The sequence below is a fragment of the Terrapene carolina genome, unplaced genomic scaffold (assembly GCF_002925995.2).
Source record: "Terrapene carolina triunguis isolate 2854851 unplaced genomic scaffold, T_m_triunguis-2.0 Scaffold238, whole genome shotgun sequence".
Classification (NCBI taxonomy): domain Eukaryota; kingdom Metazoa; phylum Chordata; order Testudines; family Emydidae; genus Terrapene; species Terrapene triunguis.
The window spans coordinates 5,948,946-5,971,363 of NW_020664589.1; the positions used below are offsets into that span (position 1 = coordinate 5,948,946).

A 22,418-nucleotide genomic window follows, 5' to 3' on the forward strand; every position below is an offset into this window, starting at 1 on the left:
CCCCCCCCCCCCCCCCGAGCCGTAGTGCAGCTGGCTGGTTGTGGGCTCTCAGCCCAGGGCCTGGCTCCACCGCCCGCAGCGCAGGTTTGACACCCCCCACCCCCAGCTAGCCTCGCCCCCAGGCGCAGAACCAGTCTGAATGGTGCCCGCCAGCTGGGCCTTGCCCTGCCTCCCCCGCCCCGGGGTTGTGTCTGGGCACCGGCAGGCCACCGCACCGCCTGGCCTTGGGCTGTAAATATTTGTACTGACCCCGTGTAACCATGATAATGTATAAATAAAATTCATCTTGGGTTGACTGGAGTTTGTGGAGATTATTCCTGGCTCTGCCCAGCCCTCTCAGCGCTGGGAACGGGCCCCCCAGAAAGTCACCAAACAGCACGCACCCCTTTCCAGCTTTTCCGTGTTTATCCCGGCCCAGCCACAAACCACCTGCGATCTGGCCTGGGGGAGCCAGCGGGGGGGCCTGCAACTGCCCAGGCCCACGCGACCTCTCTCTGGTGGAGGCAGATGCTGTTTGGATTTCCATTGCATTGTGCACATGCAGCTGTGCAAGCAGCCGGCCAGCGCTGCCCCCAGCAGCTGGGCTGGCCCAAAGAGCACGGCCCTGGCCCAGCCCCACTTCGACAACAGGAAACCCAGACCAGCAGCCTGCTCCCCAAGCGGCAGAACGTGGCAGCAGGGGCGAGCGCCTTCCTTGTTCCCGCGCGGCCTGCCGGGCTCTCCCCAGCACCAAGCGGCCTTGGGCTGACACACAGCTGTCAGAAAGGGCCAAGCCGAGCCAAAGCCAGCTCTTCCTTGGAGCCCCGGGCTGGGGCGGGTGCCGTGGGAGATGCTGCTCCTGCAGGTAGCGCTGTTGCCATCCGTCGAGCCTGCAGGAGCAGATGCTCCCGGCTGCCCGGTTCCCAAAGGCCTTGGGTTAGCCCTGCTCCCTGACCCAGCCCACAGCTCAGCTAAGCCACCTGGGAGCCAGCCCAGCACCCCAATTCCTACCCCGAGCTGCCTGGGCTGGGGTTCAGGTGCAGCAAGACCCCTGCAAAGTGAAGCAGGAGAAAGCAGCTCCCTGCGCGGGCGCTCCTGCTTTTACCCGGGCTCCCGGAGCTGCCGCGCTGCGAGGAAGGGACCAGCCAGGCTGGCCACGGTGAGAGGAAGCTTCATGGGAGCCTGGACTAATTCCCCCTGACGCTGGTGCCTGGCTAGTGTCAGCAGCCCCAGGAGTGGCTGTGCCCCCCGCCCCGGGGGCTGCAGGCGGCTGGCCCAGATTTGCCACCACCCACGTCCACGTTAACTGGGTCCTTGAGCAGCAGCACCCAGGCCAGCCCCGTGTTCACCAGCTCTACCATCACTCCACCCTGCAGGCCCAGTGGAAGGGGGGGCCACATGCAGAACGGGGGGGTCGGGATCCAGGGATGAACCCAGCTTGGCTACGCCCTGCAGGAAACACCTGTGCGCAGATGGCCGTCCGCTAGGCAAAAACCTGGCTGGGGCCCTGGGTTCTTGGAGCAGGACCCAGCCAAGATTTATTAATAGCCAAAAGCCACGGTGCTCTCTCAGCAGCAGCTTCAGCCCTGCCCGTGACTCCACCCGGCCAGCCCAGCCCCTGCCCCAGTGCCCCGTGGCGAATGCAGTGACACGGCCAGCAGCCCCTTTCAGCCAGGCTGGGGCAGGGAGCCCTCTCACTCCGCAGCTGTTCCAGTTCCACCATTTCACTGCATGCCCACCCAGGCCTGGCCCCTTCCCTTTGCACTGTATTGAGTTAGGCCAGCACCTCCCTCATGCCCTTCCCGGCACACACCAGCCTGCAACAGGCATCAGAGCAGCCGGCAGAACTCCCAGCTGAAGCCCCCCGAGGCCTGCGCCCTGATCATAGAAACCTCCCTCCTGAGAAAGCGGAGCAGTGAGCGAGGTTTAAAAGTCAAGAGCTGGGTGCAATCCAGCTTCTGGCTCGGCCAGGCTGGTGGCACACTTAGCGCCAGGCTCCAGAGCAGAGCGTCAGGGCAGAGCTGGAGTAACCAGCAGGTGGAACCCACCCAGGGCTCAGACACAAAGAATTTCATCATCCAAACATTAACTAATGCCCGTTCTGAGCTCGGCAGAGCCATGGGGCATGTACCAGCCCCTGCTGTGTTGTCTTGGGCAGCCCAGGTGAGGCCCACACCTGGAAGGCAAAGAGCCCTTTGAAATGAGCAGCCGGGGGAGAACGCTGCTCTTTCCGGAGCAGGCCCTTAGGCTGCCTTGGTTTCCCCACCGGCAGAGTGAGGGTAATCTTCCAGCCCCCACCAGGGCCATGGGGATTAGGCTAGGTAAGGGGCTTCACAAAGAACTCCAGCGCTGCCTGGCAGCACAGCTCCGGCCTCACCCCCACCAGGCCCCACACGCCCAGGAAGGAGACAACACTACAACGAGCACGCTGTTTATTTACATCAACAGGTCAATGGAGCGGACGCTTATGGAACAGCAGCACCATTGCTTCACGTTCAAAACTCTAACCTCCCAGAAAGCAATCTGGAAAGGTCATCAATATCGTTCTGTAAGTTACAGAAGATTTCATAAAAACCCTATTGCTAGTTAAATTATTGGAGACTCAGTAACATTTAGTCTTTAATCATCATCTGAGGCTGGACACAGGGAGCGACTTCCAACCTCCTTTCCTGCTTGAACCCAGACTCTCCAGGCTGCAACCAGAGGTAGGCCAGGCTCCACTACGGAGCCAGCGACCTGGCTCCAACGATCCTGTATCACAGCAGGGCCCGGAGGCTCTGTGGCAGTGCAGAGGGGCCCAGCAGGCTTCTCCCGCCGTCTCCACTGCCAGGGCCGGCGTCGTAGCCCAGCCCCCGGGAGAGGGGCCCAGTGCAGCAGGTCGCGGGTCAGTCGTCTGCCGCTAGACCAGCTGCACAGGAAGTCCGTGGATCAGGCAGCAGCAGCATTATTCCGTCGCCCAGACCCCCACGCCGAGTGGCTGGGCCAAAGGCAGTCCGTTGGGTTTGCTGAGAGGGGGACGTGCTGGGCCCAAGCTTTCAGCAGTTTGAGATTTACCCAAATCAACCCCTGAACCCCCCTCACTGGGGAGGGGTTAGGGCATCAGGCGCACACGCCCCGAGACACGGCCGGGTCACACCCAGGCTGCCTTCAGCGTACACAGAAACAGGCACTGGGGCAGTAAAGGGGGAGGGGGAGGACAGACCCCACATTGCCTGCCCAAGCACCCCGGCACTGCATGCGTTCGAGGATGGGGTTCAAAACCCAACCCCACAGCCTGGCCTATGTCCGGAGTGGGACCAGCCAATGCCCGCGCACTCGGGCAACAGAAATCAGGATACAGGGATACAGCAGACAGGTGGCTGTTAATCACTGGGTCAGGACATGGCTGGGCTGGCACAACTGGGTACTCTAGTGTGAGCAGAGCCTGGCACATCCTGACCGTGCCATGCATCTAGGCACTCCAGGGAGCACAGACAGACCATGTAGTGCACCCAGTGCAACCAAGACCTTCGCAAGAGCATCTCCCCCGCCCCGAACACCCCCTAACGGCTGCCCTGCTCACAAGTGGCTTTCAAGCACCGATCTCTGGGAACACGCTTGCCCCAGCCTGGCTGGTTTTTCGAGCAGGGGTGGCTAGCTCGCTGCCTGGCCTGGTGCAGGTTTCTGCATGGAGTGCGCCCCCGGAGGACAGCAAGAGACGCTGGCTGAGCTGTGACGACACCAGGCAGCTCACGGCCATGGGGCTGGGAGCCAGTTTCCACAGCCCTTGCGCCAGAGGGACTCGGCTCCTCCAGACAGGTGCTTCCTGAAGTCCCTGCTCAACAAGGGTCCCTCGCAGCTCAGCCTGAGAGATCAGGCCGATTCCCAGCACCCAGTGTTTGCCCAGATGAAGCTGTCACTCTGAAAGCGACCCGGGCAGCGGGCCAGCCGCCAGCCCAAACACAACGAGAACTGCTTAAGGTCCAGAAAGCAGCCCGGCTCCTCAGCTGCTAGGGCTTCCCGACCCCCAGGCCCATATGCCCTGCCATAGTTACTGTCCAGCAGAGAGCGAGCCCGGCCTGCTGCCCGGCCCACCTGGGCGCCAACAGAGCGGGTCGGGGGGGGATCACCCACTTTGCAAAAGGCATGCAGAGAGCCCTCACATCCCGCTGCCCAGCACTGGAGAGAGGCAGGGGTCTCAGCCCCAGTGCACAGATCTCTGTACCGGAAAGGCGGGGGGGGACGGACAGGGACAATTCTTGCATAAGGCCCCTCTGCACTCAGGGCCGACCTGCCTACACAACACTGGCACTAGTGCCCATGGGCCCCACTGCCCCGGCATTGGCCTGGGAGAAGCTCACACATTGGGGCCCTGAGAGAGACTTGTTGGCACTACAGTGTCTGGCTCTCACCCCCCGGGCTGTGTGAACCGGCCCGGCAGCACCAATGGGTGGGAGTGAGCACGACCTGCAGCTCCCACCGCACGCCTGGCCTTCGATCACAGGCAGTTCCAACCGGACCCCGCGCCAGACACACCCCAGCACTAACGGCCTCTGACGAGCACCCAGCCAGAGCTGCCGGAGCCGATGCCACGCGCCGGTGGCAGGACCTGGCTGCCTTCACCCAGGGCGAACCCAGCCCCAGAGCAGCCAGAAGGGCCTGAAGTAGCGAGACTCAAACCCATCCCTGGATCGTGCACCGCTCGGCTCTGGCGGCTCAACGGAACAGACCCAGGGAGGAGACGAAGGCACCAGGGCTGGGGGGATGGGACTCGTTCGGCGGGGGGCTGAGGCAGCTCCCAGTAAAGGCAACGCACCAGCCAAAGGAGGCTGATGCTCAGTTGGGTGTCTGCCCGTGAGGCTCACGCCTCCCTCTGAATGCCTGGCGGGGGAAGGCCTCACCATGGCAGATGAACACTGCCCTCCTCAGCCCCCCCCCGTGGGACCCAGAGACCAGGAATTCCATCCTGGCCAAGCAAGAGTTCCCCGCCTGTCTCTGCTTGGCCAGGCCAGGGACGGCGAGCTCCCGGGAAGGGCAGCGCCACGGAACATCAAGTAAATGTACGGTGCAGCCAGTCCCCTCGGGCTGCCCTGAGGGCTGAGATCAGCTGCTGGGTCCTCACCCCAGGCCCCCCGGGCCTGCAGGGAAGGTGCCCATCAGCCCACCAGCATGAGGGCAGTGATCAAATCCCGGCACTGACGCAAGGATCCTGCTGCAGGGAGGTGGGGTGAGGCTGAACGGGAGAGTCCTGGTGCCAGGGTGCGGCTGGCGCTGCCGCGAGGGGCTCAGCACAAGATCCCGGTGCCGGGGCGTGGACCCTGGCTGTACCAATTCCAGTCCTAGGGGTGGATCCAGCTGCCGCGAAGGTCTCAGCAGGAGAACCCCAGCAGCACGTGTAGTGCCCAGCCCGAGCCGGCAGCATCCCACTCGGGGGGGCAGCAGGCTCAGGGAACACCTGGTAAAAGGTGCCTGGGAATATTCAAGTAAACAGCAAAGAGCGGCACGGAGGCCCCGCCCACAGGCACCTGCTACTGCGAGAGCGATTGGTCGAGCAGCTTCAAGACACCGCCCACCAGGTGCAGGCTTCCCGTGACCAGCACGCGGATGGCGGCCGCTTCCTTGAGCAAGACGGCGCCGGTGCCGGCCACGGGGTGCAGGTGGAGCCCCTTGGTGGCGGGTGCCTGGAAGTGCGGGTCCCTGCCCTGGGTGATCCACTGCAGGGCGTGAGAGATGCAGGGGAACACCAGCGAGTTGGAGTTGAGAGGGCGCTCGGAGGAGGGCACGAAGAGCAGGGGGCCGCGCAAGGGGTCTGGCTTCAGCAGGCCGCCCACCCCCTCCACCTGCATGGGGGGAGACAGCCAGGGGTCCTGCCCCACTTTCTCCTCCATCAGCCGGTTCCACTTCTTCTGGTGCTCCAGGCAGCGGGTCAGCATGTTCTCCAGGGTGACGTTGAAGTTCTGTTGGTCTGCAAAGGGGAGAACAACGAGCTGCATCAGAGCAGCCTTGCGGACGCTCCCAACCTGCCCGTTTTCATGGCCTCTCCGTCTCCAGAGAGCCGGGCCCCAGGGGGACACTAGGCCGCTGCACCCCACCAGCCGGCAAATCCAACCCTACAGAGCAGGAGGGTCACAGACGAGAGGGGACTCCTGGCATGGGCCGACAGAGCAGCGCTGTGGAGCCAGCGGAGGGACCCGTGACACCAGCCCTGGCTTTGTGGGGCCGTGAGATTGGCTGGTGGGCTGGCCTGGTACATGGGGGAGCCTGCCCAGCCCCACAGCCTGGGGAAGCAGCACGCGCAGATCAAAGCTATCTGACCAGCACTGCGGACAGGGCCCAAGAATCCACAAGAGACCCCGACCCCCTGCAGAAAAATCCAGCGAGGAGGTTTCCAGGGACAACTTCCCCCCCCCCCCCCCCCCCAAGCATCGAGCCAACCTGAGCCCCTGGGGCAGGAATATTCCCCACACAGACATCCCCCAACAGCACAGGCAGGGCAGAATCCGAGCCAGACGGGGCATGTCTGCTCTAGGGCAAGTTCCTGAGCAGATTCCCAGTGGAGCTCCCCCTCCCCGGGTACTGACCTGCGTTCCCCACCGCAGACACCTCCGTGAAGTTGGGGCAGAAGACGGCGTAGTCAAACCGGCAGGGCTGGGGCACAAGAGACACAGCATCAGCACAACGTCCAGGCCAGCAAGGGGCTGGGTACTGCAGCCTTGGGCGGCCGCACGGGGGGAAAGGGGGAGGAGGACAAGGGGGGATTCAGCTCCTTACAGGAAGGACCTCGGCTACTGGCTCAGCATCCGTCACTATTCCTGCTGGAACCATTACAAACCAACAGGGGCACATTTGGTCTAGAGCTTAAGCAGGGACCAGGTAGCCAGGATGCCTGGGTTCTATTCCTGCAGAGGCTACTGGGGAAAGCAGCCAACCAGTCACTGGAAACCGCCCCTCCCCCTTCTATTTTCACTTCTGCCCCTAACTAATCCAGCCCCCAAGACTCGCTCCCGGGATCGCCCCCAGCCACTGCGCAGGGAGGCTGGAAGACCCTGAGTCCCCGGGGAAGGGCTGTTATAGGAGACAGAGGCGGACTGGACTCTAAGGGGCATGACTGGGGGACAAGAGCGGGGCACTAGCACCACCTGGTGGCACCCTGTGGGATGTTTCAAAGCAGGCCCTGAACAGGCAGGCTGGTGCAGGGGAGAGGTCAGACACCACTGCAGGTCCCACGGCTCTGAACCCACCTGACACTTCAGAGCCCTCTGCCAGCGCCCGCCCAAGGCCGGCGTTACCCCATGGCACGGAAGGGGAGAATGAGGAACAGAGGGAAACGACTTAGCCAAGGGTCGGGGCAGAGCTGGGAATAGAACCCAGGAGTCCGGGCCCCCAGCCTGAGCTGGATGCTGGCAGCCTCGGATACCTGCATGCATCATCTGTAACCACCCTCCCCCAATTTAAATCCATTTGATCCGCTCTCCCCACATGGTCCAGCAGCCCTCCCCCCCCCCATCTGCCGCCAGCCCATTTTCTGCCCTTACAAACCCGCCTGCCCTGCCCGGCACCAGCCCCGCACTGCCCCAAGGCACAGCGTCTCACCAGCAGCAGCTTGAGCAGAGCAGCCGTGTCCCGGTCCCCCGTGGCGTTGAAGAGAAGCACCCGGACCTCGGAGCCGCTGCAGACGAGACGGGCCCAGCCTGCTCAGCTGAGGGACTCTTGCTCCCAGCCCCGCTGGGCTAGCTGCTGCCACCTCGCAAGGCCCAGGAAGTCCAGCAACCCCAACCCAAGGCCTGTCCCACCCTTGATAGGACAACAGGGTCCCGTCCCCATCCGCCCTGGTGTCCTGGGACCATGCAGGTTGCTGGTACAAAGCCTCAGCCCTCCTCCCCTTCCCTGCCTACCACCCCCAAACATGGCCTGCTGGTCTGGGGCCCACCTCTCTCCAGCAGGTGCTGCTCGCACCCTTGGCATGGCTGATGGGGAGCCTCATTCTCAACCCAACCGGCACCTCTCTGGGAAATCTCCCTCCAGCTGTGCTGGGTGGGGCTCAGGCAAAGCCTGTGACAGCAGAGCAATGGATCCCCCTCCCTGCCCGGCGCCTCCTTACTCCACAGGCTTCTCCTCGTTGAGGGCTGCCTGGCGGAACCAGCGCACACAGGCCTGCACGCTGCTGGTGGTGTGAGCCCCGTCGATGAACCACGTCACCGCCCCGTGCTGCAGCACCTGGGTGCGGCCCAGCCACTCCGTGTCCTGTAAACCTGGGAGGGGAAAGGGGGCTATGAGAGGGGCCAGACCCACCCGGCAGGGACTTGCTGCCCCCTACACCAGCCCCCGCCGTCAGCCGAGTTACCAGCTCCCTGGTGGGCCCGACCCAGCTAAGTTATGGCAGCATGAGGGGAGTGGGGACAAAGGGATCCGAGATCGGGGGGTGCTGGTGTCATAGAGCAGGCCTGGCTTGTTAGGGGTCTGGGGTCTGGCATGGGGCCCCACTGACAGCACAGTGACCCATCCACCCTGGGGCCCGCACATAGGTACGTTAAACCCACCCAGAGCCATTCCTGCAACAAAATCTTCCCGGAGCATTTCACTGGGGAGACCCCAACACCACCACCAGACCCCCCCCTTCCCCTTATTCCGGTACCAAGCCCCCCCAAACCCCGTGCCGCGCCCGCCCAGCCTGCTCCCCATCCCCCCGAGGCAGCCACGGCGCCAGCCTCCCCCATTCCAGTGCTGGCTGCGGGGGCACCGCCCCTGTGCCACAGAGGCAAGGAGCCTGTCAGTGACTCATTACGCCCGTGGCCTGCCCACCTCACAGCGGTGCTAGTTCCCAACGGGACGGGTACGGATTCCAGAGACCCCGCCCAGCCCAACCTGCCTGGGCTCCTGCCCTCAGGCCAGTGGCTGGGACCGTGGTGTGGGCCGGCCCAGTGACCCCAGGGGAGGTAGGAGGGTGAAGGGCCAGCCTGGGACTTGGGAGACCTGACCTCAATTCCCTGCTCTGCCACAAACCCCTGTGAGACCTTGGGCCAGTCACTTGGTCTCCCTGTGCCCCATCGGTAAAACAGGGGTAACAGCCCTGCTCTGCTATTGGTCGTGAGGAGAAACCCATTAAATATCGAGGCTACCGTAATAGGCCCAGCTAGTGACTGCTTTGCACTGCCCAGGGACCCCCAATGGGGCACAGTACGGGGGTAATAGCGGAGCGAAGAGAAGGCCCCTCTCACTCTGCAGCAAGAGGCAGAGCAGCGGGCAGCCCCCTAGGGCAGGTGGTGGAGAGACAATGACCCTTAGCCAACAAACAGCCTGGGAAATACCCACACGGGAGGCGGGGGGAGGTCGGGTTGGTGCTGGAGGCTGGTGATGTACAATCACCCTCAGCACTTTCTGGCAGCCCAGGAAGCACCAGGCTCCTAAGTGTTAAAACTGAGGAAACAGGAAGAGCTAAAGGGCAGCGAGTTCAAAATGTCAACGCACGGGGTGGGCCAGGGGCAGAGTCCAGGGCCTTGGCCTTGGGACCGACGCACGAGCGGTTACTGCCCACAGCGCTTCGTTATCTTCAACGAGCAGCAGTTCCGGCCTGATCCCAGCTAGCCAAAGCCAAGGGCAGGCACTAGCCAGGGAACCACAACAGAGCACCCAGGAAATGCCCAGGGCAGGCAGGGGGCACCGGAGCAGCAGTGGGGTGGGACACACCCACGTCCTTACCCTGCACCATGGAGCCGCTGGGCCTGAATGCAGGTGCCAGGGGCACAGGTCTCTTGCCTAGTAGCTCCGCGCCTGGCTGCAAGTCCTTCAGCTCCCCAGTACCTGCAAGGAGATGGAAGCTGGGCTGAGTCACCGTTCTAACAGCCCCACATGGCCGCCTGTAGCCCTCCTGTCACTCGGCCTTCCCTCCTCACACACAACTGGACTCCAGTCAGCCTGGGAGAGCCGCCCCGGGGTACGTGCCATAGAAACCAGGGTGGATTGATTGAAATCACCGAGTGGAAAACCTCAATTTAAATCATGGATTTTCATCATGGTTTCCATTTGCACTTCTGCGCTTTTCTAGCGAAACGTGCATCCTCATGGATTGATACAAGCATCAAGGAACTTTCACGCTACGTTTGGTAGTTCTTTGTGCTCCCCAGGAGAGGACAGGCTAACTCTGCACATTTACTTAAGCAATTGTATAGCTTCATATTTTCATATTCTTGTTAATTGTACATTTTTAGTATATCAGAAAATGGGGTCTGATGCATTGCTTCTATACTAGATAATTAGCATTTTACTCATGATGTGTGTCAAGCTGCATTCGGATGGTAATTGGAATCGCATTACACACAAAGCAGCACGTCACATTTCGTTTTAAACAAAAACCACCTTCAATGTTTTGGATACACAAACTGCAGGGTTTTTCCATGAGCTGGACAGTAAGTTTCCAGGGTGGGTGGAGTCATAAATATTCATAATTTGAAAACTGAGCCAATCAGAGCTCAGGTAGGGAGACGCTATAAAATAGGAGTCTGAGATCTCCGAGGTGGAGATCCTGAAGAGCTACACGATGGTGTCTCCTGGAGCCACAGGCTGGGTCCCAACGCCTGTGATGACTTTGCCAGTCTCTTGCACCCAGCAGCACAGCCCCTGGGCCCCCCCACAGGATCCAGCCCTTAACACAGTACGTGACCTAGCACATTGATAAAGCTCCAGTTAGATGTTTTTCCCTGGTTCTTTCTCTACATAGAAAAGCAGCCTTGAACTCAAAGTCTTTATAGAGGCTCATCCACACGGATTTTGAATTGAAATGTTTTAAAAGGGCGTAATAGGTTTAGACCTTAACATATTTTGTATTAAATTCACAATTCATTTTAAAAAGAAAAACTTATAATTTAAATAAAATAAAAACTATCCCAAGTATCCCACCCGCCTCCCCAGCAGGGCCCCCCCCCTTAGCTTAGCCCCCAGCATGTTGGTAACTTGCTGGCTTGTATTTGCAGGGTGCAGAGAGCCCGCCCCCCCCAGTCTCCCATGAAGCGCCAAGGGGCTCCCAGCCAGAGTTCCACACGCGGCACTTGGGAAAATACCAATCAGGGCATCTCCAGGGGGTTGCGGCTGGGAACACAAAGCCGGAGTGTTGGCTTCACATCCTAGGTGCCAGGCTGTGGGGAGCAGCGCCAGGCTGGACGGTCACATGCTGCGTACCCGGCCCGCCGGGAGACTGAAGTGCAGCCCAATCAGGACTTTCCCAGAATCTCCTCGGAGAGACGCCCCAACCCAGGAACTAGAGCAAGGGCTGGAATGTGCCGTTCAGCGCAGGGAGGGACGGCCCCCTCCCCATACACACAAGCTCCCTCGTGCCGGGGCCATGCTCCTTACCCTGATACCCCTGCTGCTGCAGCCAGGCCCGGGAGAGCTGCAGGGCTAGAGTGGCATTGGATCGCTGGTGCTCGCCCGCCAGCCCCAGCTGAAGTGCCTTATCGTCCTCTTCGAAGGCCTCCAAGTCAGGGCACAGGTAAAGCGGGCACTGCACGGAGAGAGGGGGCAGAGGGTGAGCCCTGCCCAGCTCACCCACCTCCCCGGGGCAGCTCCGCCAGCTGGCCGAGAGCCCCCCCGGTGGGTTCTGCCGACCTACAGACAGGCAGAAGCAACTGAGGCAACCCCACCCCAGGGCCCCGTGGCTCATATTCATGGGCCGTCTTGTTTCCATCTGGTCCTGCCTCTCCAGGGATGGACCCCGAGGGGCGCCGGCACCAGCAGCGCCCACACTCAGCTGCTGCCCAGGAGAAACGGGGGAGCCCCTGGGATCACAGGCCTGGGGCCACCCTGCAAAGGATCCAGAGTGAGGAGGGGCCACAGGAGCCCAACCCTCCCTGGGGCGGGAGGGAGGGGATTGGGACCCAAGGCCCCTGGCCAGCACCATCCAAGGGGGCAGGAGCCATCTGACAACCCATCCCCTGCTCCTGGTGTGGGTGCAGCAGGGAGAGTCGCCTCCCCGACCCAGTGACAGCAGCAGGATGTCCTCAGAGGGGGCAGGGGGACCCTGGGGAGGCATGTATCTAACAAGAACTCACCGGGCTCTCCCTGGCTCGCTCCCGCAGCACCTCCAGGGGCCGCTCAGGCTGTGGCACTGTGAACGCCGGCACACCAGGCTGAAAGCAACGCAGATGTAGTCACGGGCCCCGGATCCACGGCCTCCCAGGCTGCCCACCCATCCCCACGCAGACACTTGGACTCCAGTGACAGGCTGCTGGTCAGGGGCAGACCTGGACACCCAGGGGCGAGCTGGGACCCCTCACTCAGATTCAGAGCTTGCCCCTCAGATGGGCCCCCCACCCCCATGCTTCCCTGTGGTCTCCTGCACCAGGGGAGTTTCACTTCCCAGATCTCAGCAAACAGACTTGGTCCTGCTGAACCAGGAATCTGGACCAGCCCGCTCAAGGCTGTCAGAGACCCCCCCTGTCCCCACAGAGCCCCGCGGTCTCTACCTTGAAGATGCCCCCTTTCTGCCAGGCGATTTTCTCAATGGTGTCCCCCAGGATGCTGGTGTGGTCGATACCCAGAGAGGAGACCCCGCACACGATCGGCTTCCTGGAGACAGAGAGAAGGTGAGAGCCCAGCGCCAGGACTCCCAGAGGGCGGCTCCTCTCCCCAGCTCTGTGGCCAGCCAGCACCCAGGAGGTCCCAGAACTCAGGGCACCAGCTGGCTCATGGGATCGGCACAGAACCTTTCACCTCCCGGCCCACGGCGGACACCGAGCCCAGCATGGCTGGAAGCCCCTAGCACTTCAGGGACGGTCAACGGCTTCCCTGGCCAGGCGTCCCCATCACAGCCACCAGGACTAGGCCCCTTTGTCAGCAGAGGGGTCAAGAACTGACCGAACTCCCCTACCAGGCCCAGCTGGGTTGAGGCCCGTTGGCTCACCTTCCCCTGCCCAGGCAGTCCCTGCTCTGGGGACAGCTAGTAGCCTCCACACGCTAGTTTCCCACGGAGGCAATAAGGAGGCGGGCGCCTGGTCCCCGTGCCAGGCCCAGCCTGCTCCTACCTGATGATGTTGGTGCAGTCGTAGGCACCCCCAATGCCAACTTCCACCACAGCCAGATCCACCTGGAGGGGAGACAAGAGTGTGTTAAGGGGCCACCTGTGGCATCTGTGCCCAACATGCAGGAAACAAAACAGCCCCATGGCACAGCCCTGAGCAGGGACAGAGGGAGCATCATACCTTCTCCTGCAGGAAGACGTGGAAGGCCATGATGGTGAGGAAGCGGAAGTAGGCGGGCATGCTGGCGTGGCCGGGGTCCTGCAGGACAGACAGTTACCTGAGGGGACTTTGGGGCAGCAGCTCTACCCCAGCCCCATTGCTAAGTCACAAGACCAGCAAGGGACAGACCCTCCTCCCTGCACTGTGGGGCTCTGGCCCAGTCCCCAGGGCAGGAGCAGGGACACGGCAAGTCCAGGGCCCAGCTCATCTGAGAGTTTTACACAAATAGTGGACTTCACCACGCAGCTGGGGAAACCGAGGCACGGAGCGGGGAAACTGACTTGCCCAAGGACACCCAGCAAGGCAGTGGCAGAGTAGAACTAGAGATCCCCTGCTCTAAGCACTAGATAACCCACCCACACCCAATCCTTACAAGGAGCCGGCCTCGGGGCAGCGATCTGACTTTGCCTGGTCCCCCTCTGGACTCGGGAGCAGAGACTCGGTTACTGTACCGCACCGGGTGACTCCCCTAGCGTGAGATCCTACTGGCCTGGTCACAGGGCACACTCCTGCCGAGGAACGGGCGCTCTGCTCGTACGGGCTGCAGGAGGCAGCAGCGGCTTATACCCTCCCCCACCCCAGGGCAGCAGCAGCGCCCTGCCCAGAGCTCCCACCACACATACCTTGGTCTCCTCCAGCCGGTTATACACCTGCCAGAAGTACTTGCTGAAGAGCTCCTTGCTGATCGGCTGCCCGTTGATGCGGATCCTCTCGCGCACCTGGACCAGGTGGGGAGAGCTGGGGTGATGGGAGAACAGACAGTCAGCACCCGGGACAGCTGCCCCATTTCACCCTCCCCGGGGTGCCACTCAGCACCCGGCAGCGGCCGACTGAATCCGTCCCCCAGGAGCCCCCGGGCCGCCCACCTGTAGAAGCCCGTCTTCAGGCCATAGTTGCGGAGGATGCGCTCCGTGAAGGCACACGTCGAGCCCTGGAAGAAGAAGTCAGCAGCGTTAACCATGGAGCCAGCCCTCCCCAGCAAAAGGGAACCCCCTGGATTGCCCCCCACCCCCACAGCGCCAGAGCTGCTCTCCTAAACCTCCAGCACCCCCACCCTGAGCGTCCCATGACCCATCACACGGCCTAGTTATTTCCCCACTCACCCCATCCTGCGGCGTGCTGGCCCATCATTTCCCCCAAGCCCTACGCCCCACAGACTCCCCTTGCCCCCACATGCCTCGTTCCACACCCCCCTGCAGTGCCCCACGCAACCTCACCCCAACGCCCCCGCTTACCTTGCCCTTTGTCCCAGTTACATGGATAATGTTCAGTTGATCCAGGTCTTCGACCTGCCAGACAGAGGTTAACAAACCCATGAGAGGGGGGTCAGGGCTGGGGAGACATCCTCGCTCAGCACTGCGCCAGACTGGCGGGAGGGTTCACAGCCAGTCCCACCAAGCGGAGAGGCCAGTACAGCTTGGGATGCCACCCCGCACCCACCCTCCATCCATCCCTCCCACCCGGCAGGGAGCACCGCTGAGAGGGCTCTGCTCAGCCAGGGAAGGGGACGTGACAGCTCTCACCTTTAACCCACTTCGCTCCAAGAAGCCTTTCATGGCCTCCAGCTGCATCTGGGGGTCTCCTCGCTCCCGCTTCACCTGCTCCAGGTAATTGGCATTGGTCTGCAGGGTGTTCAGGGTCCGGATGGCATCCTGGAATGAGACTCACCAGATGAGGCACAGATCAGCTCTCCGCTTGTAGGAGGGGATGGTGGCCAAGAGCCAACACTCCAGCCCCCTGTGTGCGCCAGAAGGGGGTCTCCTGCTCGCCCACAGAGGAGCCCCTGGCCCTACATACTAAGCTCAGGGGTGTCAGGCAGCCCAAGCCCCCACCCATCCCCTGGCTCCCAACACACAGCTACCAGCCTTTGCTCTTCTGGGGGAGGGCGACATTACCGACCAGGCTCCCCCACCGTCAGAGTCCCCATCACGGGTGGGAAGATAGCCACCTCCAGTGCCACCCACCCAGTCCATCTCCACGCCCAGGGCCCTCCACGGTGAGGGAGGGGGCTCATCAGCTGCCCCCCTGTGCCAAGAACCTTGTCTGCCTTGCACCAAGAGCAGTGCTGGAGCGTGACAAAGGGGAGCAGTAGGAGCTCACTCCCTCCCTGCCAGGTGAGCGCTGATCAGAGCACACCAACCCCAGCTTTCGTTCCAGCCAGAGCAAACAAAGACTGAGCTCAGGGCCCGGAGGGGGGGCACCACGCTGCACCACTGGTCACTCAAGCGCTGGAGGGCGAAACATAGCGGCCAGGCCAGAACCAGCCACTAGCTCCGTCTGCTCCACAGTGGCCTTCGGATCACGGGCTGCATTCAGAACAGCAGGACTTGCACACGGCTAGCTTGTCTTGCCCCGCTACAGTTATGGGACTGCAAAGCCACAGTCCCAGGTACGGTGCTTGGAGCAGGGGGAACTGAAATCCAGTGTCCTTTAGCTAGCTAGGTGATTGGCAATGCATCTCCCTGCCTCCTGCTCAGACCAGACTCGGGGGCCGGGGGAAGAGAGACGACTGAGAACTCTTTACAAATACACACGATGAAGGACCACAAAAATAAGGGGCACAAGCGACATCCCAGATGGGAAATCCCCACCGAGGAAGCACTGGAGACGAAGAGTCTCAGCGGTAATTCCAAAAGCAGCTGCCAGACAAGGGAGGAGAGGGGAAGGTGTGTGACAACTATTTCCAAGGGAGCGGGGACAGAGCGTACGCCGATCATGAGACAAGCCCCAGGAACACAAGCTGGATCATTGGTGTAACAGAGCCCCAGGGTGTGTTGGGTGGATCCACTGGCAGTACAATCCACCCACAGTCTGCACCAGAACACTTTAAGCGCAGTATATTTTCACCCCTTGCCATTACTAATATTGGTTGTATTGCAGTAGTGCCTAGAAAGCCCGACAGAGACTGGGCTCCCATTGTACTAGGCACGGCAGATATTCATGGGAGAGACCCTCTGCACCAAAGAGTTTACAATCTAAGCAGACAAGACAGTCAGAGGGTGAGAAGGGAAACTGAGGCACAGAGAGTGCCTCACTGTGGCAGAATCAGTACCCAGGGTTCCTGACTTCCAGTTCTGTGCCCCAACCCCGGGACCCCAGTAGTAGTATCTGGAGCAGAGCATTTAAGGGCTATATAGTCTCACTCGCTTCAATGGTAGCACTGTCTGCGTCACTGTGTTTTAAGGTCCCGGTTTTCCAAGGCCCAGAATAGCCTCTTTAAATGCTGATTAACACATTTCCCAGGGATGGCTTTAGTTCCAGTATGCCTCATGCAGAGTAGCAATTTATTGGGGTTTCTTAAAGTACCTCCGGGGGTAGACTGTGCAGCTCTGGCAGGGGCTGGACAGTAATCAGATACACTCCCCACAATTCACCTCTATAAAAAGCACTGGCCACGCTCCTCCAGATACATGTGGCTATTTATACTGGGTGGGACACTGTATCTCCCTGGGTTTCCTGGGACCAAAGACACTGAACGCACAATCCGCTTCTTGCCTTCTCTCAGTTGATCCAGAGCTGGATGGAATCAGGTCTTCCCCACACTGCACCAGAACTCCTGCGCTCCCCACATCATGCATTGCTCCCCTTCTCCAACAGGGACAAGAAGCCAGCCCGCTACCTATGGTTACCCCAAGCACTTCCCAGCTAGGCCCAGGCACACGGTAGCTCATGTAGATTAATATTAGGCACTATCACAATACAAGGGACTCCCGTCATAAACCAGGCCCTGTTGTGTTAGGTGCTGTACAAACACTTAATGAAGAGACAGTCCCTGCCCCAGGGACCGAAACTCACCTCCATCCTTCATCACTATTACTGATGACTACTGACACTGGGGCACCCAAATCACAAAACTGACACTACTCAGAACTCAGCCAGGTGTTAAGACTGTGAATCCCATGTGATCCTGACTCACTTCCTGCCCCCAACATCATTTAATTAGACACAAAGCCCCCTCCACATTATGTTCATGCCACATGAAGCTGCACGGTCAGAGTTGGTTTTAAAACAAAAGTAACAAAGTGTAAAAATCAATGTTGAACATGGCCACAACCCAGATCCTTTTGACTTTACAGGAGGAACTGAGTGAGCAACCCAGCAAGCGCCACAAAAAGTAAGCGAAGACATTAGCCGGGTGCAGCCAGCCATGTTAACGGTGCTTTGGAACATTATCGTTTGCATCATTGGACATTCTGATTCCAATTCAGCTACCTTCATATTGCTTTAGCAGTGCTTTATGCATTTCATTCCTCTAAGATCATCCAGCATCTATTAACAGTCACTGATTTCCATATATTCAAAGCCCATTCTTTTGAAGAGAACACACACACACACACAGATCTTCAGCTTACATAGAAGAGCTCTCCGATTTAGAGACCTTTTCTACAGGACATTCTCAGGATGCAATTTTCAAGTGTAACTACCTGATAGTTGACACCTGATACCTGATCAGTTTTCCACCCCCCAAACTTAAGTCAGGGACATCCTATCAATCAGTGCCAACCATTTTCTACGTTAAGATTCAATGTAAGCTGTTGTGATGAAAAAAAAGTGATATTGTTATTTGTACAGAAGTGACTTCATTTAATTTGACAAAATGCAGGAAGTGCAGCTTTGCTGGTTTGGATGCAGGCAGAGGATGAAGGAAGGGCACCTGGTGAAAGCAGCATAGCAGAAGAGGGTGATAGGAAAGAGATGCTGAGGAAGTGACGGCTGGATTGCATCAAAGAAGATGGTAAGCAGGTGGACCTCAGTGCTGCCTCAGACAAAGACGGCGGATGCTTGCATGACAATCTTATGCCTCTGTTTGTCAGAGACTGACGGCAGGAGAGAGATCACTTAATCATTATCTGTTAGGTTCACTCCCTCTGGGGCACCTGGCATTGGCCACTGTCGGTAGACAGGATACTGGGCTGGATGGACCTTTGGTCTGACCCAGTATGGCCGTTCTTATGTAATCCAACCCAAATTGATGGGATAAGGGTGATTTCATTTATTCAGTGGTTTCCCCCACAAAACCAAAGTTGCTTGAATGATTTTTCCCAAATACTTCCCAACCTTTGTTTGAAGTACTGTGCCGAAAGCCCACTGAAATCAACGGCGTCTTTCCATTGAGTTCAATCAATGGGAAGAAAGTTAGGAAAGAAGGAAGACAGGGAGTTGTTAAGTCGAAACTGTTAGGCAAGCGTGGCTATTAGAACCTACTAGGAAGAGAGTCCTACCCCAGTCACCCTGTAACTACTTTTGAGCCCATAAAGCCCTACGCAGTGTCAGTATGAGGCGCAGCACCGAAAACAAAAGTCAGAACGGCCAAGGGGTTGGGGGTGACCCACTAGGGTTTGCACCAGAACTGGGATGAGGGCCAAGTCCCCCAAACAGCCTCAAAAGCAATTTATAAATAGCACCAACCCCCAGCACAGCCCCCTGCCTCCACATGTCCCAGATGCCCCCCCCCAAAAAGCCCCCGAACCCCCCCCCCCACATGCCTGACCCCCCCTCCCCCCCCCCCCCACTGAAACCCTGCAGATCCAATAGGGGCCCCCCCCACCCCCCCCCCCCCGCTAAAGACATGTGCCCATGGAACATGCCGCCCTGCCCCCCGCCAGGCCCCAGACCCCACGTGTCCCGGCTGATGTAACCGGGCCGGGCCGCCCCCGCGCCGGTACCTGATACTCCATCCTGGGCACGCGGGCCGGCCTGGTGCTGAAGCAGCGCTGCCCGCCGGCCGCCTCCGCCACGAGCCGCAGCGCGGAGTGCAGCGCGCGGAGCCCGCGAAAGCCCATCCCGCCTCCTGCTGACAGGCGGCCCCCGCCGCCACCGACCGGCGCAGCCCCGCACCCCTCCCACGTCCGTGCGGCTGCGCCCCGCCCCTGGAGCCACCGCCCACCGCCAGCGCGCGGCAGCGTGGGCCCGCCATCTTTGTGAGGGGCAAAACATGGGGCGAGCGAGCCCGGGAAGGGCGACGGCCGCCATCATTGTGAGGGGCACCTATTCTCTTAAAAGGGCAACACTGTCTCCCATGTACTGATTATGGCTACTATGTCCCCTACAGCAAGCGGGGGCGGGGACACAATACAGTACTGACCTCGTACAGATGCAGCAGCTCCCCCCCCCCCCCCCGCCCCTTCCCCCACCCGCCCCCCCCACCCCCCTCCCCCCCCCCCCCCAGGCCCCCCCCCCCCCCCCCCCAGCACTTTGCCAAGTGCTACCCACAGTCTCAATTCACCCCCTACCGCAGGGCCGTCCAACACCCCCCTTCCCCCCAATAACTGCATTAGAAAAGAGGTGTCAGGTCCCACGTTGGAGAGGGCCCATGTTCCCATAGCATCTGCAGGGGAACATCTCCAGATAAAACCATGTTTTTTGCACACACACTGCTTAGTATCTAAAGCAGACATGGGCAAACTACAGCCCGGGGGCCACATCCGGCCTTTCAGACATTTTAATCCGGCCCTCCTGCTCCAGCTGGGGAGTGGGGTCCAGGGCTTGCCCCGCTCCGTGCATGCCGTGGCCGTGAACTGAGCCCAATGGGAGCCCCAGGGGCGGTGCCTGCGGACAGGGCAGCGGGCAGAGGCACCTGGCCGCACCTCTGCGTAGGAGCTGGAAGGGGAACATGCCACTGCTTCCGGGAGCTGCTTGAGGTATGTGCCACCCACAGCCTGCGCGCCTGCCCCCTCCCGTGCCTCGACCCAGCCCCCTCCTGCACCCTGAACTCCTCATTTCTGGACCCACCCCCGAGTCCGCACCCCCAGCCAGAGCCCTCACCCCCTCCCGCACTCCAACCCCCAATTTCGTGAGCACTCGTGGCCCGCCATATAATTTCCATACCCAGATGTGGCCCTCAGGCCAAAAAGTTTGCCCACCCCTGATCTAAAGCCTTCCAGTGCACATGGTGAGGAAAAACCGCCACTACACAGGTGGCGCACTGGGTTGTGGATTTCAAGGTCAGCTGGCACAAAGGGGCAGCGCAAAGTCCAAGCAATCCTGCCAGTTCAATAAAAGCTGCCTTTATTACAAAATGGAATGTTATGGCGGTGCCTTCCTATGAAATCACACACCCCACTGAAGGAAACCATCAACTACAGCCAGGATATGTCAGGGCCCCCACAAAAATACCCAGCAGAAGCGCTGCTTTTTAGTTGAGCTAAACACCGTTCCTGCACTGTTTTCTCCTCATGGTGCAAATACACCTCTACCCAGATACAACACGACCCGATATAACACGAATTCGGATATAACGCGGTAAAGCAGCACTCGGGGGGGGGAGGGGGGCTGTGCACTCCGGTGGATCAAAGCAAGTTCGATATAACGTGGTTTCACCTATAACGCGGTAAGATTTTTTGCCTTCCGAGGACAGCGTTATATCGGGGTAGAGGTGTACATGGGCAAGCTGTGCATTCCATCCCATTTAAACAGACACATGCGGAGGTCTTTTTAAAAAGGATTTTGGCGAGGACCTAAACGATAATTTAATAGCAAGCTTTAAACACACCCAAGCCAGATACACCATAGTCGGCATATTCCAACTAAAGCCTCCGTTAACCAACAGCTCTACCTCCCACTCACCATTCCCAACTCTTAACGACATTTATAGCTTTAGCAGTGAAGTTAGTATCACGGCCCCAAATTTAAAACAAAATTAAATTACCATCTCAATTCTTCGCGTGTAGGGGCAGCTCCACCACATTCAGCCAGTCTCTCTCCTACAGTTCGCAGGGCTGTTGCTAAGTGTGGAGATTACAAGAGATTACAACTGTAGCAAAGACCAGTTTTTAGTACAGGAGCCATTTGTTCCTGTTCAGGATTATCATCTATTGCCTATATCGTGGTAGCACCTAGGAGCTCCAAGTCAGGGAGCAGGGTCCCATTGTGCGAGGCACTGTACAAACACACAACAAAGACAATCACTGCCCCAAAGTGCCTCAGTGGAAAACATGCAGGGAAAGGGTAGGAATCATGACTCTAAAGTGGCCACTGCTCTGGAGAGAAAGGAATCAGCAGTTCAGCCAGATTTTGTTCTTGCTCATGTCTTGATGCAGGAGCTAACTGGTTAACACTGTTCAGCATTCTCTTTGTCAACGCGGATTTATCACAAGAAAAATACTGGTTTCTGCATCCAAACTATTTTCTAACGAAGAGATTTGAGTTATCACTGCCTGTGCCGCTAACCTCATCTACAGCAACACCTGTTCTTATTCAAAAATTAAGCACAGTAAATCCCCATTACTTTTTAAAACTATTTTTATCAGTGTAAGGACAGAGCAAACAGCTCCAACCTAGCCGTTAAAGGGGACATCACCAACTTAATTACAGATGTGGGAACTGTTACCTACTTTCTCATAGAGCACAGCAAAGAGCTGCTGTTCCATTTCCCCCCATTTGTTCAAAAATTCACACAAGGGAGAGAAATCATTTAAAAACGAGACATGATTGTTTCTTCACAACAACTGGCAGACGGCACCAGGGCCAGTGTATTGCCTGCAGCTAACTTAATTCATATCCCTTTAACACCACAAGCTGCCCCAAACTCCCCATTGTTTCCAAACTCCATCCCAGAGAAGAGATTTACCTTATAACATGTCCTTTATCATCCTTACTTTCTGCTCTGAAGCCAGTTTGATCTCTGCTGCCTGCTGTTTACAGACCTCACGCTGGTGTGTTGCTACTAGCCCAGTTGAAGGACAAAGGTTATCAGAAGCTGCATTCTGCACACATTACTCTCATTTCAAAGGCTCAGGGTTTTACTCTGGTTTGCCAGCACACAAAGCAGCTGCACCTTCTCAAACAAATTCACAAGAGCTGCTGCAGCCACTGAACAACCCCCGGCAGGAGCCTGAGGAAAGAGAGAATTTCCCTTCAGCACAGGAATCCATTAAGATCTCCATAGAGAGTTTCTATTAGGTGCATATCCGGTTTAATAAGCTCTGGTTGGCAGGAAAAGGTATATACAGGATACACGTTGCCGAAGTTACGTGCAGTCCATTGAACATGTAGTGCATTTGCTCTCTGCACTTGGAAAAGGTTACTGCTCTCAATCTAGATCCATGTAAGCAAACCCAGGTAAAGCGACAGACACAGGAATGCTTGTAAATACAGCCAAGTGTCTATCTGGGCCAGGTGTCGCAGTAGTAATAGCTCATTGGTGCTCTGTCGCTATGGTCAGCACCCAGGAGAGTTGGACAGACACCTGCCATCCTCCAGTCACATCCACCCTCAGACTAGGAGCAG

General features: G+C 58.8%; 1 protein-coding gene across 2 annotated transcripts; it reads right to left on the reverse strand.

Moving 5' to 3' along the window:
• Positions 1 to 2,875: 2,875 nt before the first annotated feature.
• FPGS (folylpolyglutamate synthase) lies at positions 2,876 to 21,837 on the reverse strand. 2 transcript variants are annotated; one of them, XM_024196936.3, is made up of 16 exons: positions 21,760 to 21,837; positions 20,839 to 20,914; positions 14,714 to 14,842; positions 14,426 to 14,479; positions 14,057 to 14,121; positions 13,814 to 13,928; positions 13,152 to 13,229; positions 12,975 to 13,036; positions 12,417 to 12,519; positions 12,003 to 12,080; positions 11,308 to 11,455; positions 9,658 to 9,759; positions 8,060 to 8,210; positions 7,552 to 7,627; positions 6,540 to 6,606; positions 2,876 to 5,923 (listed from the first exon to the last, which is right to left on the reverse strand). In XM_024196936.3, the coding sequence occupies exons 2-16, from the start codon at positions 20,875 to 20,877 to the stop codon at positions 5,487 to 5,489; spliced, it is 1,704 nt and encodes a 567-aa protein (XP_024052704.2). In that variant the 5' UTR covers positions 20,878 to 20,914; positions 21,760 to 21,837; the 3' UTR covers positions 2,876 to 5,486. The 2 variants fall into 2 exon arrangements, with proteins under 2 accessions (XP_024052704.2, XP_024052703.2); XM_024196935.3 differs by lacking the exons at positions 20,839 to 20,914; positions 21,760 to 21,837 and adding an exon at positions 18,857 to 18,997.
• Between the last annotated feature and the right edge of the window lie 581 nt (positions 21,838 to 22,418).